General features: G+C 41.0%; 1 protein-coding gene and 1 long non-coding RNA gene across 9 annotated transcripts in view; one reads left to right on the forward strand and one right to left on the reverse strand.

Moving 5' to 3' along the window:
• Positions 1 to 1,189: 1,189 nt before the first annotated feature.
• Positions 1,190 to 7,795, reverse strand: LOC144283136 (uncharacterized). Of its 2 annotated transcripts, none has more exons than XR_013351496.1 (2): positions 7,715 to 7,795; positions 1,190 to 1,531 (listed from the first exon to the last, which is right to left on the reverse strand). It is a non-coding gene; the product is annotated as an uncharacterized LOC144283136 (long non-coding RNA). The 2 variants fall into 2 exon arrangements; XR_013351497.1 differs by lacking the exon at positions 7,715 to 7,795 and adding an exon at positions 6,647 to 6,878.
• FZD6 (frizzled class receptor 6) overlaps positions 6,989 to 17,599 on the forward strand; it is a 41,332-nt gene continuing 30,721 nt past the window's right edge. The window contains exons 1-2 of one of the 7 annotated variants that reach the window (XM_077846857.1): positions 6,989 to 7,151; positions 8,029 to 8,364. In XM_077846857.1, the coding sequence (XP_077702983.1) occupies positions 8,188 to 8,364 (177 nt within the window). In that variant the 5' untranslated portion in view covers positions 6,989 to 7,151; positions 8,029 to 8,187. Of the gene's footprint in view, positions 7,152 to 7,379; positions 7,698 to 7,822; positions 7,928 to 8,028; positions 8,365 to 9,167; positions 9,223 to 17,599 lie in introns of those variants that run through there. The other 6 variants (XM_077846861.1, XM_077846858.1, XM_077846859.1 and 3 more) reach the window with 6 other exon arrangements.

Raw genomic sequence — 17,599 nt, forward strand, 5'->3', positions numbered from 1 at the left:
GGCTGCCCTGCTGGCTGTTCCTCTTAAACCACTTTTCTTACAGAGCAGAAGCAGGATGTGGCCCTACTTACCAGCAAGACTTAATACAGATCATGATCCAAAACCCACCAGTAAGCTGCCTGAGCTGCCTGCCAATTTTGACCAATTAGGAGGAGGCCCTTCCAGCCAATCAGAATGAGGCACCCCCCCCCCCCTTTTTAAAGATTATTTATTTGTTTATTCATGGAAGACACACACAGAGAGGCAGAGACAAGCAGAGGGAGAAGCAGGCTCCCTGCAGGGAGCTCGATGCCAGACTCCATCCCAGGACCCTGGGATCAGGACCTGAGCAGAAGAAGGCAGCTGCTGAACCACCCAGCCACCCAGGTGCTCTTCCCCTTCCTCTTGTTAGTAATATCAGATGGTGAGAACCTGCGCTGCAGCTTTCTCTGTATAGACAGGACCCCCCTCAATTGGTGGAAGCCAGCTTGACTAGTTTTATTAGTGCTGTCTCCCTTCATCTTGAGCTGTAGCCCTAATAAAGCCTTGCCTGTGCCTTTGATATTTGGGTCCAGCCCTATGTCTATCCATGTCCAACTTTGGTAACAAGTGGATGTTGTGGATGTTGGCCTTCCTAATAGGTGTATGGTGGTAAATTGTTGCTTTTACCATTTTTATTTCATTTTTGTCCTTTGCTGTTTTATATATACTACATTGTGAAATTTTTCTTCAGAATATTTTTATAAAAGTAATATATATTCAGTAAGAGTAGCCTTTGCACATCAGCCTCTGCCTTAGACTCTATTTATTCCGATCAGTCACAAGGGACCCAATGTCAATAGTTTCTTATAGCTCCTTGGAAATATATCTTGTTATCTCTCTGCTCCATCTCTGACATTCCTCCCCACCACCCCATGCTGATCTCACCCAACTTAAATATAGACCTGCCAATTGTGTCTTTGGTTAAAACCAATTGAAATTTATTTAGGAAAACATTCTATAACTTTCATATTTGTCTTGTAACTATAATAAGCCCTGAGAACTGCTTTTATAATCTCAAGTGTCTATGGTTGTTCAACTGTCCACATAATTCTTAGTGTCATTTTTGCTAAAATAGATTTGTTAATCAAATTAAAATGCAAGTTTCTTTTATCCAAGGTTTTTACTGAAATGAAAATATTCTACTCATGAAGTTCCTGTTTAAATCATCTTTCTCTCTTTTTAATAAAATACCATCCTTAAGGTTATAATCCATTCAATTTGAGCAAAAGTAGAGTCATTTAAGCAAAAGGCATGTCTTAGCATTAAAATGAGTGACCATCCAGAATCTTATTTACAAAGAGACCAAAATTGACCCACATTTGTTGTTTGTTTTGAGGCAAAATTGGTATACAACATGAGTTTCAGGTATACAATATTGTAATCGTGGCTTTAGTTGTCCATTAGCAGCTTCATTTGGAGGCTGAATTCACCTTGAGTGTGGATTTTCACTTTCGGATATAGCAGTGAGGGAAAAATCCAGCCCATGGGAGAAGATAATGAAGAAGACTTCCTGATGGAAAGAAATTCCTCATCATAAATGGAGAAGGGGCAGGCCAAGTACTATGGGAGAAGCATTTCTTCTTCCCGGGGACTCCCCACTTCCCACCTCCCCCCTTCTGCCTCCAGAAGGAGGCAGAAGGGGCCTCCAGGTTGGAGAAAAGCAAGGGACAGAGATGGGGAGAGCTTATACTGGCTTGAAGATGTGTGCAGTAAGGAACTTGCGTATCCATACTGCCCAGCTCTATTGCCCCTCAAATACACACCTACATACATCTACACCTACACACATAAATGTCTTGAGTTTTGTTAAAGTTATACAAACAAAAGTTAACTAGTTCTACAAAGTGTATTATTAATAAGAACACAAGTCGGCAGCCTCCCCTTCCACTGTTCCCCCTTTCTTAGTTGAAATCAGCTCTTGTGGTTGTTATTAACTGCCTCAAATTCTGAGTTATTCCATTTCCCTGGTCTCCACTATACTATTTTCCTCCTTTCAGGAAAAGTACAATTTTAGAGGTTCTTTAAAAAAAAACATAAGATTTAAAATATAGAATTAAAGCTGTAGAAAGGTCCCTCAAGTTTAAGCTTCATTAGCTTCAGGGCAAATCTCTGCCTCTGCCTTCAAGCAAAAATACACAAGATCTATTGTATTAAATTATCCCGTAGCTCCCTCTAAACATTCACATGCCATATTTAGTACGTCAAATCTCTTTATAATGTTATATTCATGTTGCTCCTCAAAGTCCACCTCTTATATAACATTTTTCTATTGAGCTGCAAAAATAATGTTTCTTTAATTCCACTTTCTGTAAAATTTAATTTATATTTTCCTTTGTCTCCCAGTAACACATACTTATCCCATTTGTTTTTAAGACAGTTAAAAAGATATATTAAGTCATTAACAGCAGATAATGCACAATTAGGGGTAAAGTTAGTTTTGCATATCAAAGGAAATGAATTTAGCTATTATTTATATTACTAAATTTGAGACGGAAGTCCTTTCTCCTAGATGCTACAAGCTTTAGAGGAAAATAATCATTTCTAATATTGGACTTAATACAACTGCTTTGCTAGAAAAAAAGGATAAGATATTCAATATTAAAGGTGACCAGATGGTAGGTATTGAAGTCTCTAAAAGTAAAATCAATCACAGTAAACTCATAGGTACAAAATATAATTCAAAGTGTTAGTAGAGCTGAAGCTGTTTTTCTTTGGCATTATGAATCTTTTTATTTGCAAATGACAATACCAGAGCTCCAAAGACACAATCTTACACATCAAACTGTTATTAAAAATATGTAGCTCTTTCCTGCAGTGTCATGTTACTACTGAAATTTTTATTTCCCAGTAATATCGAAGGTAGTCATTAGAAGGTGCATTATTTCTAGCCAACCATAATGGATTCAATCACAGCAAAAGGTTAATGGCTCTGCCTACAGATGCTGCAGCAATTAGCTTTTAGAGCAGGGAGTGACAGGCCATGCACTTCAAGTGAAAGTTTTTAAATAAAGGCTATCCTCTACTTTGTGTTCATAGACTCCTCCAAATTAAGTCAGTAAGCCATCGAATTCACACGTGTTACTTGGAGGGACTGCAGCCACAGGCAGAGCGTTCAAGGGTTAGGCAAACAAGAGTTTGGGAGGGAATTTCAGGAGGGAAGGAACCCTGAGAACCTAAGTTCCTTTCTCCTTCTGTTGCTTTCTTTGCTCGAGCTCACCCAGCCTCCTCCTGCTGGGGTCCCCCTACTGCTGTTTGCTCTCTCCACTCCTAATGCCTAGGCATCAGGTCAAGGATTACAAGTAGGTCTACCTACATGATGTGGGCAGACTCCAGGCAAGAGTACAAAGGACACCGTAATCCATGTCTACATACCAAAAAGCCCTAAAGAAAGCTAACAAAGTGTTAAATAAAATATGTTCTGCCTCCCTACCTTTATCACAAAATTAAAACAATTTTAATGTATAAAGCTATATTTTAATGAGTAGGCAAATTACCAAGTTCAAGAAATGTAATTATTATTATGTGCATCTGCTTAGCCTGGTGATGGGCCAGAGATGTTTGGATAAGTAATAAAATAAAAACTTAATGCAATTTACCAATGGTATATTTACTCTATAAAATTTATATTCTTCTCTTCATTTTAGTAACATCACCTAATTTTGTTATTAGAATCATGGTTTTCATATAATCAGTGTTCTATTAACAACAATGCTAAATTATATAACTTTTCTGAGTTGTTATAGCCCTTGGAACTTTTGAACTTAATTCAGAGAAACTTTGTCCTGCTAAGGCAGTAGCAACTGAAATATTCATCAAAGTCTTAAACCAATACTTATTTTAGAAAATGAAGAAATAGAGTTTCTGGTCTGGGGATGGGAAAGCCTGAACTCTTAATTGCAGAATTTCTGGAGACTCGTTATGGACACGTCTAAGAGTGAAAAACCGCACGGGGACCCAGTCTTCAGGGAACTCCCACACCTTGAGCTTTACTTCCTGAAGGTCTACCAGGTTCTGACAATAACTGGTGGAGAAAAATCCCCTCACATTCCTACCAGGGGAAGGAGGAAAAATATCGTATTGAAATATGCCTGAGCATTCTGTTCTTCTTAATAAGACTTGAGAAATTATCTTGCCAAAGCTTAACCTATTGGGATTCTTTCTATCAGAGCTTAACTGACCTGAGAGAAGAAAAATACCTGACCCCTCTCAGCCCACTCCGGGGATATTGTCCCACCTGAGAGGAATATAAACTGATGAGCTCTTGTAAAATTCACAGGCTCCCTAAAAGACTGAGACCTAATCATAGATCTATAGAATGTTTCCCTACTCCACTCCCGCCCAACACCACATCACTGAAGCCTCATTTACCACTATTCTTTTTCCTGGTACATTGTGTCTGGCTTTCAACAAAAAGTTACAGGGGGTAGTACAATGCAGGAAGACTCAATCTGAAGAACCAGAGCAAGTCTCAGAACCAGACTCAGATATACAGAAATGTTGGAATTATCAGACCAGAAATCTAAAATAACTACGATTAATATGCAAAGGGCTCTAAGGGAAAAAATAGCATGTAAAAACAGATGGGTAATGTAAGCAGATACAGGCACACCTCAGAGACACTGTGGGTTGGGTTCCAGACCACTGCAATAAAGCAAGTCAAATGAATGTTTTGGTTTCCTGGTGCATATAAAAGTTATGTTTACACTATGCTGTAGTCCAGTAAATGCGCAATAGCATTATGTCTCAAGAAACAATGTACATACCTTAATTAAAAAATACTCTACTGCTAAAAAATGCTAACCTGGTCTGAGCTTTCAGTGAGTCATAATCATGGATCATAGATCACCACAACAAATATAATAATAATGAAAAAGCTTGAAATAAATGGAGAATTACCAAAATATGGCACAGAGACATGAAGTGAGCAAATGCTTTTGGAAAAATAGTACCAACAGACGTGCTCAAAACAGAGACAGGTGCTGGGGTATGGGGCAAGTCCAGGGCTGGAAGCCTGTACAAGGTGTGTATGTTGGAGGGTGCAGTTACTTTTGATCCGGGGCCCACAGTCTCCCTCGCCCAGACATTCTGTCACCGTCCTTGTCCTGCTTTGTTCACTATGAACAGAATAGAGAGTCCAGAAATATATCCATATAAATATAGCAACTCATCTTTGACAAAGGAGAAAAGACAATACATGGAGCAAAGATCATCTTTTCAACAAATAGTCCTGGAACAACTGGACATTCACATGTCAAACAATAAATCTGGTCACAAATCTTACACAAAATCTTCACAAAAAAATTAACTCAGAAGAGATTATAGACCAAAATGTGAAAAACAAAACTATAAAACTGCAGGTGCCTAGGTGGCTCTCATTGGGCTCTGTGCTAGGTGGAGAGTCTGCTTCTCTCTCTCCCTCTGCCTGCTGCTCCCCCTACTTGTGCACTCTCTCTCTCTGTCAAATAAATAAAATCTTAAAAAAAAAAAACTCAACAATTATAAAACTCCTAGAAGATAACATAGGAGAAAATATAGAAGTCCTTGGGTTTGATGATGACTTTTTCTATACAACACCACACCACAGGCATGATCCATGAAAGAAATAATTGATGGACTGGACTTCATTAAAATTTAAAACTTCTGCTCTACGAAAGACAGTGTCAAGAGATTTTGAAGATAAGCCACAGACTGGGAGAAAATATTTGCAAAAGATATATCCAATAAAGGATTGTTTTCCAAAATATACAAAGGACTCTTAAATTCCAACCATAAGAAAACAAACAGCCCACTTTAAAAACTGGCCAAAGACCTTAACAGAAACCTCATCAAAGGAGATACACAGATCACAAATAGTGTGTGAAAAGATGTTCACATCGTATGTCATCAGAGAAGTGGAAATTAAAACAGCAATGCGATTCCACTCTGCTCCTATTAGAATGGCTGAAATATAGAACACTGACATCATCAAATGGTGTTGAGGATGTGGAGCAGCAGGAACTCTCGAACTTTGCCATTGGGAATGAAAAATGGTAGGACCCTTTGGAAGACATTTTGACAGTTTCTTATAAAACTGACTTGGTATTTGCCCAAAAGAGTTGAAAACTTAACATCAACACGATAACTTACTCACAGGTGTTTACAGGAGTTTTAGTCACAATCACCAAAACTTGAAACCAACCAAGGCCTCTTTCAGCAGGTGAATGGATAAATAAACGGTGGTACATCCAGACAATGGAATTTTATTCAGCACTAATGAGAAATGAGCTATGAAGCCACGAAAAGACACTGAAGAATATTACTAAGTGAAAGAGGCCCAATCTGAAAAAACTACATATTTTACAATTCCAACCATATGACGTTCTAGAAAAGACAAAACAATAGAGAGACTAAAAAAATCCTTATGTTCCTTATGTCTTACTTAGGAAGAAAGGAGGGATTAATAATAGGTGAGATGATGTGAGGCATAGCTAGTACTAAACACTAGACTGACTTCTAAAGTAGTTCAACTATTAGGGTTCTTGTGGGACCTGCCAGAGCTAGAAGTGCACCTGTGCCTCAGGTGGGTGGCTGGACGCCCAGAATTAACAAAAGGGATTTTTTTTGGGGGGGGGGGGGGGACAGTTACCCAGGAAGTCACCCACTTTCCAACCAACTTGGACAACTGACTTCACGGAGCAAATCTGCCCCCTTCGAGAATTCTTTTGTGTCCTGAAATCCGAAAGGGAGTGGGTTCTCTTCAGGGATCTCTCAAAGGCCCTTGGAGGCCGAAGCCCTCCGGCCCGGGACAGCGACACGCGGGGCACAGCCGTGCGGGGGCGGCCGCGCGGGGCGCACAGCGGGGCCCGCGGCCGCACACGGTCCCTCATGGGGCGCCGCCCGGCCGCAGCGCAGGCGGGGCCGGGGGAGGGCCGGGGGAGGGCCGGGGGAGGGCCGGGGCCGCCGCCGCCGCCGCCGCCGCCGCCGCGAGCCCAGACCTGCCCGCCCGACCTGGCGGCGCAGTCTCGCGGGATCGCTCAGCCCTCGCTCCGCGGGCCGCTCCGAGGCAGCCGGAGTCGCGACGCCTCCCGGAGCGCTCTCCGGGCGCGGTGGGCGCGGTGGGCGCGGTGGGCGCGCGTGGCGGACGGCGGGAGGTGAGGCTCCTCGGCCGCGGGCTGGGGGCAGGTGCCCCGGGGGCGCGGCGGGCCTCGGGGCGCAGGTGCGGGGGCGGCGGGCGCGGGGGCGGGGGCGGGGGGCAGGCCCGAGTGTGCGCAGAAGTCGGGGAGCGGCTCGTGGGGACGCGGGGCAGGTGCGGGGGTGGGGCGGGTTCCCGCGCCCGGAGCTTGGCCCCGGGGGGGGGGTGTTGGGGTGCGGCTGGTCGGCCTCGGGGGCCCGCAGCCCTTCCTCCCCCAGGCACCCGTCGCCCTCTCGGCCCCCCTTTGTTCCTCTTCCCTTGGGCGGGGTCGCTGCTCGCCCCAGCCCGGGAACGCGACCTTCGTCCCTCCGGGAGGAGTCCTAGACGGCTCGCTCTAGCCGGGCGCGTGGAGCCGCCAGCGTTACTGCCCGAGGCCGCCGCGAAGCCGGGCCCCTTGGAGCCCCTGAAGAGTTTAGGGACTCGCTAGGTCCTCAGGAATTTCCCGGGGCCTCGGCTTTCTAGTGCGCGAGAAGATCCCCGACAGGGCCCCTCGGAGTCGACCACGGTAGATGCCTCTCGTACCCGCCGCTTACTCCCGAGCCCCGCGCGCTTCTCCCCCCTTTTGCTCGCCGCCGCCCCCGCCCCCGCCCCCGCGGTCTCCGCGCGCTCCGGGCGGGCCCCGCGTTCTACCGCCGGTTCCCTAGAGACGGGGCTTCCTCGACCAATTAAACATTCTGCGCGAAAGCAGGTGGGAGACTGTCAGGAGGGGACGGACTTTTCCGTCGTTTCTCCAGGGTTAGTTACCGACGGTGAAAATCTTAACTCTGCACTTCGATGTCCACGTGGGAGCTGATGACCGGGGTTGCAGAATCACTTCTCTTGGTTGTTTCTTACAGCGATTGACCCAGAACTCATTTCAGGAAAAGAGCTTCTCCTTCAAAATGGCCAAATGATGAAAGAGGAATCTGAACATTTTATTTTCGAATGGAAATCTGAGAATGAAGAGATCGAGCGATTAATCCAAGCCATGTGCTAAAACCAGGAAGTTGAAGAAAATGGAAATGTTTACATTCTTGTGGACGTGTGTTTTTCTACCCTTCGTAAGAGGGCACAGTCTTTTCACTTGTGAACCAATCACTGTGCCCCGATGTATGAAAATGGCCTACAACATGACGTTTTTCCCTAATTTGATGAGACATTATGACCAGAGTACAGCTGCTGTGAAAATGGAGGTGAGTATTTCTTCGTACATTTGTAGAGAAATAGTTTATGTTATGCCCTGGAATAAACTATAAATGTGACTTTTTTTTTTTTTTTAAACGCAGTAAGGGATTTCTTTGGTTGTGCACAAGTCATATTTTGAATACATCCTTTAAAAATTAGTTTCCCCTACTAACTTATGTTTTGTGTAGATTTGTGGCCCTTGTTAGTGGATTTGCTTAAGATACGGTTTATTTTACATGAGGTGTAGCGATGATTTTGCAATATCTTGCTCCTGGCAAATATTTTGCCTTCCTGAATCAACTGTGGTGGTTCCTCTGGAAATGTGAATTCTGAATTTTTCCTAATTCATTGAACGTATGTTCTGTATTGCCTGGATTAAAAGTGCTTGAACTACATACGTATATTTTCATAAGTAGTTGTAATGTTTACCTGGCACAGTTTTTCTGAAACAAATCAATTACCGGAAGACTCGGGAGCTATAGTGTTTTTTTTGCTAAAAAGTGACTTTTGTAAAAGCATAGCACTTAAGTACTCTTTTTAGGATACCTGTTAAAAGAAACCACATCTGGGGAGGAGCAGAGTGACACTAAAGACTGCCTTAGGTATTTCTGTTACCTGCCTCTGGTTTAGAGATATGCAGATTGCCAGGGATGTGTGGGAAGAAAGTTACCTGTAGAGACAGGAACCTGCCCTACTGCACAGATCTGTTAGGTTGATAAGTGTCATGAAGGAAAGAATACAAATATTGTAGTTTTTCTTCAGAAGCAGGGTCCAGCGGTGGTAAAGGCTTTTTTCCCTCATTTTCCCTCAGAATGTTGCTAAGAGATGAAACTCCTACAATTTTAATATAGATAATAATTTAAAAGGTGAGTAGATTTAACTTTGTGCATTCAAAAGTCTTCTACTGTTGTTTAGTTGAATAGTTTTTCAACTACCCCATTGGATTCAGGTCAAAAAAAGCTGAGCATTTAAATACTAAGTACATGTACTTTAAAAGGATACTACGAATTACATTATGGTAATCTTCCAGTGGTTTTTCAAACCAATGCAAGAAATCATTTGAGCACTGAGCAAATAATGCAGCGATACTTTCATTGATTAATCAGAACCATTTTGATAGTTTAATCTGAGCAAAATAAAGTATGTAATGAGTACCTTCAAGGAATAGGAGTACCTTCAAAGAATAATTATATCATTCATCTTTTCTCTGATAATATGTTTTATAATTCATGTCTTATAGAGTTCTTTAAAATATTTTTGTTTTTAAATCTGATTTCCTTTCTGTATAGTAGCTACAGTGTTTAAATTATAACAGTGGCCTTATAAATTTACGTCATTTGGAGTTCATTATCAGTACCATTGTAGAGAGAGGGGAGAGATGCATCCTTGCTATTAAATCCTGTAATTTCAGGATGAAAAGAACTACATGTTGTCCCACATGTCTTTTAAAAAACAATTGTTTCTGATTAAAAGAAAAAGTTGTTGGGCAGCCTGGGTGGCTCAGTGGTTTAGTGCCACCTTCAGCCCAAGATGTGATCCTAGAGACCAGGATCGAGTCCCACATCAGGCTCCCTGCATGGGGCCTGCTTCTCCCTCTGCCTGTGTCTCTGCCTCTCTCTCTCGCTCTCTCTCTCTCTCTCCATGTCTCTCATGAATAAATAAAATCTTAGAAAAAAGAAAAGAAAAAGAAAAAGTTGTTTTTTATTTACCTAGCTTCTTTTTTTCCCCCAGGTAGTTTTGTGTCTGAACATTATGAAGGCATTTTTGTTCTTACCACCTTTATTTGATTGCTAACATTAGCAACCTCATTATATAATCTTCCCCATATGCTAAGCGTTTTCATAGACTTTACTGTTAAGTTTTATTCTATAAAATCATGCTTCAGTAAGTTTAAGGACATAAGAGAAGGAAGCCATCAAGCAGTTGTTTAATACAGCATTAAACTACAAAACAGGAAAAGGACACGGAAAAGCAAAGAATATAAACCTTTGTCAGACTGTAAATCCCTGTGTATTCTTTTATTTTATTTTTTGTCCATGGTGTTGTGCTTTTGCTAGTGCCCCATCCATATTTGTCCTTAGCCAGAGACATTCTCTTTTAGTTCCTATAATGAATGTCCAAAATCCTATAATTTGAGAGTTGTGACATTAAATATCATGCAGAGCTGCTTAATCTTTTTTTGTACCATTGACCTCTTCTCAGAATAAGAGAATGATTTAAAATTTAATTTAGATGAGTAGCATTACAAAGGAAACCAATTATATCGAGATATACTTCTGTTTATAGCCCAGATCAAGAACCCTGAACCCTTCATCATATAGGTAAAGGAACTGAAGCTCAGAGAAGTTATAATTTGTTCAAGGTCTGAGACTAGAATCTGACAAAGTCTTCTCTGTCAACATAGACCAGATGTCTTCTTTAAGTGTTTTTTAGCCTTTGGCCTTATTGGATAAAAAAAGAAAATATTTCCTAAATTCAGAATGTGATGTGTTAATTTCGGTCTTTGCTGCTTCTTTGCAAATTTCGTTTCTACAAAAATTAATCTGGGAATTTTTTTTTTTTTAACCTCTATTCAGACCTACTTCTCTTTCTTCTTCTCATCTGTGCCATGAATGCAGAGTCTCCTCACAGTTTTCACCAATTGCTCTTCTCTGGTGATTTTATTAAAATGCAAATCCACATGGTCCATGTTGGGGGTGGCATTCTTGACCATTTCCCTAGAGCTAGAAGAATAAACCTAACTTTAGTGTGGCACTCAAGGCTCTTCATATGCAACCCTGCCTTCCTGTCCAGCTTCCCATCTTGTCCCTTCAGCTGTTACTCTCTGCTTCAGCCAAACTAACCTGTTTGTAGAAGTCACATCAATAGTACTCTCTCACTTCTGTACCTTTGTACACATAGTATCCACTGCTTCCTCGGCTCTCTACCTCTCCTTCACCTGCTCAGTTTCTGCAGCAGTGCCCAGTGAAGCCTTTTTTCACCTTCCTCCGAAACATAGGTAATCTCACTTCCTACACTCTGATGGTACTTAAAATATACAATGGTCCTTATACATATTAGTCAGTATTGCAGTTAGTTATGTGGCTCTCACTAGATTGCAAGTATGTTGAGAGGAAGGATGGTGTTTATTTTTTTTTTCAATTTTAAAAAAATTATTCATGAGAGAGACAGAGAGGCAAAGTCACAGGCAGAGGGAGAAGCAGGCTCCCTGTAGGATCATGCCCTGAACCGAAGGCAGATGCTCAACCACTGAGCCACCCAGGTGCCCCTATTCATTTTTTCCCCCTAATTCCTAGTATAGTGCCTCAGAGCGTGGTAGATGCACAGTAAAAACTGAATAAAGAAAAAAGGTGGTGTTTCCTGTTCTAATAAATCAGCAAAGAGAATTTTACCTCCAAATCTTTATCTTCTACCTCTATCATCTGCAGTATCCAAGAGAAGGAAACTGATAGTTTTAGGTGGTTTACGTATCACCCACTCTTGTTCTACCTGAGCCTAGTTCTAATAAAGTGTGTTAGTTGACATCCTCTGTGTTCTTTCTGATATTGGCATGACGCATGTTTCTTAGAATTAACTTAAACTTTATTTTTGGAGCACCTGGGTGACTCAGTCAGTTGAGTATCCGACTTGGTTTTGGCTCAGGTCCTGATCTCAGGACCAGGGGATCGAGCCCCACATAGCTCATCGGGGAGTCTCCTTGTCTCTCTTTCTGCTCCTTCTCCTGCTCACACAATCTCTCTCTCCCTCTAAAATAAATAAATAAATCTTTTAAAAAAAAGATTTTTCTCTTTAACCTTATTTATTTATTTATTTATTTTTAAAGATTTTATTTATTTGACAGAGAGAGTAAGAGAGCATACAAGCAGAGGGAGTGGCAGGTAGAGGAATAGGGAGAAGCAGGCTCCCAGATGAGCAGGGAGCCCAATGGTGGGGGGCCTGATCCCAGAACCTCAGGTTCACGACCTGAGCTCTGAAGGCAGATGCTTAACCGATTGAGCCACTCAGGCACCCAACCATTTATGTTTATATGGAATGAAAGAATTCATCTTTTGATTGGCACATTGTATTATAAACCATATGTCTCAGATTTTTTTTTTCAAACGTTGTACTATAGTCAAATACTAAATCATACCTGCATATAGCCTGGCTTTTTCTTAAAAACAAAAAAGCATTTTATAACTTCTCTAAACTACAGACTGGGTTTTACACCTCCAACCCCATTGCTTTCAGTTCCTGCTGGTCCATGTTGCGTTTCCAGTGTTCACTATGAATTAATGTTAGGAAGAGGGATTGAAGAATTATCAGCTGATCATGGCAACCAATTGTGCTTTCTTAGCTGCCAAGAATTCCATACATCAACAGATCTCCCTCCTCTTTTACACCTTAGTTTTTATTTTGTGGCTATCCTGTCTTATACTACTAGAGTTCATAGCATCTGTTGTCATTGCTCATCTGTGATTATATGAGATGGTTTAGAGTAGTGATTCTCAAAGTTCAGTTCATAGACCAGCACCTCTGAGCTTGTTAGAAATGCACGTTTATGGACCCCATCCCAACCTAATGAATCATGATCTGGGAAGTTAGAGCCTAGGTAGCTGTTTTAACAAGCTAAGTATTTCTTATGAACATTAAAGTTTGAGACCAATTGGTTTAGAGCAAGGAATGTAAACTTTCTGTAAAGGACCAAATAATGAATAGTTTTAGCTTTGCAGACCATACAGGCTGTCACAGCTATTCAACTCTGCAATTGTAGCAAAAAAGCAGCCATGAACAGTATGTAAACAAGTGAAGGTGGATGTGTTTTCAGTAAAATTTTATTCACAAAAACAGGCAATGGGCCATTTTTCCCCAGGTTTGGACAAAGTATGGTTTAAAGTATTTGAAAGTGTTCTTAAGGATTGTACACACAGAGTATTGTAATAAGTAAACATTATTGGGCATTCTTGTTAATATATTACCTGAGCTATATGTTATTTACTTCCCACATAAATTTTTCTTAGGCCAGATTTATCACAGAGCACTGATTGTGATATTCTGGTTCTTTGGTTTTGTTTCAGAGGTTGCTTGAAATGAGGGACTTCAGATTTTTCTTTTATTATCTGAAGCTGAAGTCACTTGTATTTCAAAGAGTTAATTTATAATTCTGAATAGTAACTTGGCTCGGTAATGAAAAGGATGTTGTACAGCCTAACTCTCCCAAGTAGAAAAATAAATGGCTGCTGGTTTTCCATTGTGCTCCTTTTTGTTTCATATCTAGACCATTGTTTCCCAAATTGTGAGGTTGATGTCCCATGAGAGAGTGATTTCATCCAGAAAGAGCTGAGACTGATCTAGGGAAAATGGAAACAGGAATATTGTATTTTTCTTTTTGAATTGCCTTCATTGAGGTCTACGCAAAAGCAAAGTTATGTATTGTGTTTGGAACAGCATGTGGTCTCATTCTACTTTTGAACAGTCTAAAGGGAAGTAAGCCAAAAAAACAACAACAACAAAAAAAACAAAAAATGCTTTCCTTTCCACCTGTTAATATGGAGCACTAAAATGTCTCTCTATCCAATTAAAAATAAAGGGATGGAGAAAAACTATATAAACAAACTTCTAAGGAAAAAAAAAGACTATTTCTGCTGGGCAGTGGTTTTTAAACATTTTCACTTTCCTGCTTGTAGAAGAGTCCAGCAACCCTTTCATTTCCTCTTTATTCTCTCCTCTTATATCCCCATATGCAAGGGAAGAAAATGTTTAGTTGACTAACTTTTGTTTTTCAGGAAAGACTTTCTCAAAATAGCTGTAACTATTCTGAAAATAAGTCGAGTTATTAAAAACGAGACATATTCAAAAGTGTTCCAAGTCAGTGTGTGTATGGAGGCTGCTGTTGTGTTTTGTTTGTTGTGTAAATGTAGAACTCACAAACTTACCTTCCTTTGTGATGTAGTGTTGCAGTAATAATGTAGGAAAGATGTTAGGGTTCAAAGCTGAAAAGCCAAGAAAGAATTCCTGAGACAACTTTGGTGCAAAAAGGTGGTTTTATTAAAATATGGGGACAGGAGCTGTGGTCAGAAAGAGCTGGGGGGGGGGGATGGGAGGGGGCTTGAGGAGTGGCCCATTATGTACTTTCAAGTTGGGAATGGGTTAGGGAGAGCCTAAGCCTCCCAGGTATTTTGGAAACAAGGTTTCCAGGACCTAAAGGGGGCTAGCTATTGTTGGGGAAAGGTCATTTTTTACTGTTTAATACAAACTCAGTCATGAGACTCTTTAGAGGTGTATCAGTGGGTCCTATGTGTGCTCAAAGGATGATTGCCAACATGTATCTTGGGGGGCGGGTAGAGATAAAGGAAATTTCTAAAGGAATTTTTATATGTTAGAGTAGACTTACAGGATTCCTGGGGGTCGGACTAAGGTTGCCTTTTGCCCTTAGCAAAATATTAACATTGAGGCAGCTAAGTCCCTAGAGGAATGTCATTGACTATTTTAAGGACTTATCAGTGAGCTATAGGTAGTAAGGGAATTTAATAATTTCTCTTCTGCCTTTGTTTCCCACTCAGTAGTAGGAAAGTACTGAGTGTTTCTGCATCTGCAGATTCAGGGCTAGGCCGGTATGTGAAGAGAGAACATCTCCTGGGAGGCGCTGCTGGGAGGCACAAGGTTCCTGCAGGCTATTCCTTGATATTCCACGGTCTAGGATATTACTAGTTCTGCCTGCAGGAGAGCCTGTCCACAAGGAGACATGAGAAGACTGTAGCGTTGTGGTTATTTCCTTTCCTTGAGAATGTGACGTAGTGAAACCTTAATGTGACATATAGATGATGAAGCCTTAGTACTCTGGTTTGTATATTTGTCATTAATATTTGTTGAATGTGTACCTGAATGTGTAGTTTCCCTGGAGTTAGAGTTTTTCTAAGCTACAAGTTTTAAATTAAAAAATTGACTCTTGGGGTGCCTGGATGGCTCAGTCAGTTAAGCATCTGCCTTTGGCTCAGGCCCTTGATGGAGCCCCTTGTCTGTCTCCCTGCTCAGTGGGGAGGGAGTCTGCTTCTCCCTCTCCCTCTGCTTATGTGTTCATCCTCTCTCTTTGTCAAATAAATAAATCTTTAAAAAAAATGGACTCTTTACTGGACAGATTCTTTTGTAGTGTCAACCAGTTATTGTCTAATTTCCAAAATAAACACTCTTTTGGAGAAATAATTAAAAAGTTATAATGCTGCCTGCTAAGAACTACTTTAAAAATAACAAGCAAAAAAAAAAAAAATAATAACAAGCATTCCATTGTGGAAATAATGTAAATTCCCGCTTTTTATTCTCTTATGTTCCAGGCTCTACTTTGTATTATTTAAAGAAGCTCACTTGCCTAATACTGGTCACATTCATGAAAATAAGTGACGAAGTTTGCATCACTTAATTTTAATTTTTTTTTTAATTTTTTTTTTAAATTTATTTATGATAGTCACACACAGAGAGAGAGAGAGAGAGAGAGAGAGGCAGAGACACAGGCAGAGGGAGAAGCAGGCTCCATGCACCGGGAGCCCGATGTGGGACTCGATCCTGGGTCTCCAGGATCGCGCGCTGGGCCAAAGGCAGGCGCCAAACCGCTGCGCCACCCAGGGATCCCGCATCACTTTATTTTATTGTAGTCCATTAACATTCTCATAGAATTTACTTGAGATCTCTGTAGCTACTTTATCAGTATTTACTCTCTGAGGTGTAAATATTGAAAGATCTCTTTAGATCTTTAGTGACTCTGTTGTCTAGGTAAGGCCTATCACTTTTTTTTTTTTTTAAATCATTTTTTACACTTCACTTTCCTCCAATTCTCATTACCATCACTAGAAGTTAGCTTTGGTTTGGTGCTATTTTAAAATAAGGAGTAAAGCTTTTATCACTTCTTGAGAATTACTGTGTATTTTATCATGAGTAGAAAGCACAGATCCTGAGCTGAGAATCAGGTATTTTGTGGCACTTGGTCTTGTTCAGTAATAAAGTAGCTGGCTTCCTTGCTTCCATGGGGGATTCATGTTTCAGCAAAGTGACAATTGCTTATATGTATCCACTTACTTTTAGCTTAGTAGTACAGGAGTCAAAGTATAGCTAAGATACTGGCACAGGTCCACTCTGCTTAGGGGTGGTAGCTTTATGTGTTTTTTAAAAAATCACAATATCTTTCTTCTTTTGATTGTTCTCTAGTAAAATTCTAAACCTAACTTTCTCTTCAGGATCTTTACAGTGCCACCAATTCCAGGCTTATATTATGGTTCCTTCCATCGTCATGTCATAGCTGGTATGTCATAGCATGGGAAGCTAGCTGGTATTTTTTTTTTTTTTAGCTGGTATGTTTTAAGGAAAAAGACAGTAATATGGAAGAAGCAGGTGTTCTGAGAGTATAAGCATTTACTCATGCTACTTTCCCATGTCTTTAATAGCTGCTCAGGCCACTTAAAGATGGAATGCTATTGGGTATACCTGGTATCATGAGTGGGTGAATTAGAGAATACCCAGCTTGTGAGAGGTAGCTTCTGTGGTTATCTCTAGATGTCCCATAGTTGTGTCTAGTCCTTACCAGGAACTATTAGCAAAACCAAAATGGAAGCACCTTTTATTTATTTAGGGTTAATCTCCTCATTGGAATATATCTATGGCCTTAGCAGCTTTATGTCTTAAATATGGTGGGCCAACGTGATGTCCTATGAAGCAGGGATATGGTCAGAGTCTCTGATGATGAACTTAAGGCCCAGAGCTAATGTTACTCTGAGGTGGTGCTGCTCAAACTTTGAAATGTGCATGAGAACCATTTGAAGAGTTTGTGAAAATACAGATCACTGCTTCCACCCCCAGAATCCTTGAATCTGTAGGTCTGGGATGGAGAATTTGAATTTCTAAGAGGTCCCCTGGCTGCTGCTGCTTATTCAGGGAACATTCTTTGAGAACTACTGTTCTAAGGCAAGTTGGTAAAGATGTGTTGCTGTTTTTCCTAGATGAAAGTAAATGGCTTTGGAGGCAAAAAGTATTGACCAGATTAGCATTGGCCTGCATATGAGGTGCCTAGGCTGTACTAATTTGCTACAATAGAGATCATATCTGGAAAAAGCTTCTTAGCCATCTGTTTAAGGTTGCTTAAGACAATCTGTTAATAACACATTCAGTTGTGCTGGAGAGTCAAAATGGACAGGTGCTAAGAAGTACACCCCTAAATATGTTTTCAGTGCTGTTGCTAGTCTCTGAAAGTGCCTTCCCCTGCCCCCCACCCCCTTT

Source organism: Canis aureus, chromosome 14, assembly GCF_053574225.1.
Source record: "Canis aureus isolate CA01 chromosome 14, VMU_Caureus_v.1.0, whole genome shotgun sequence".
In the NCBI taxonomy this organism is placed as follows: Eukaryota; Metazoa; Chordata; class Mammalia; order Carnivora; family Canidae; genus Canis; species Canis aureus.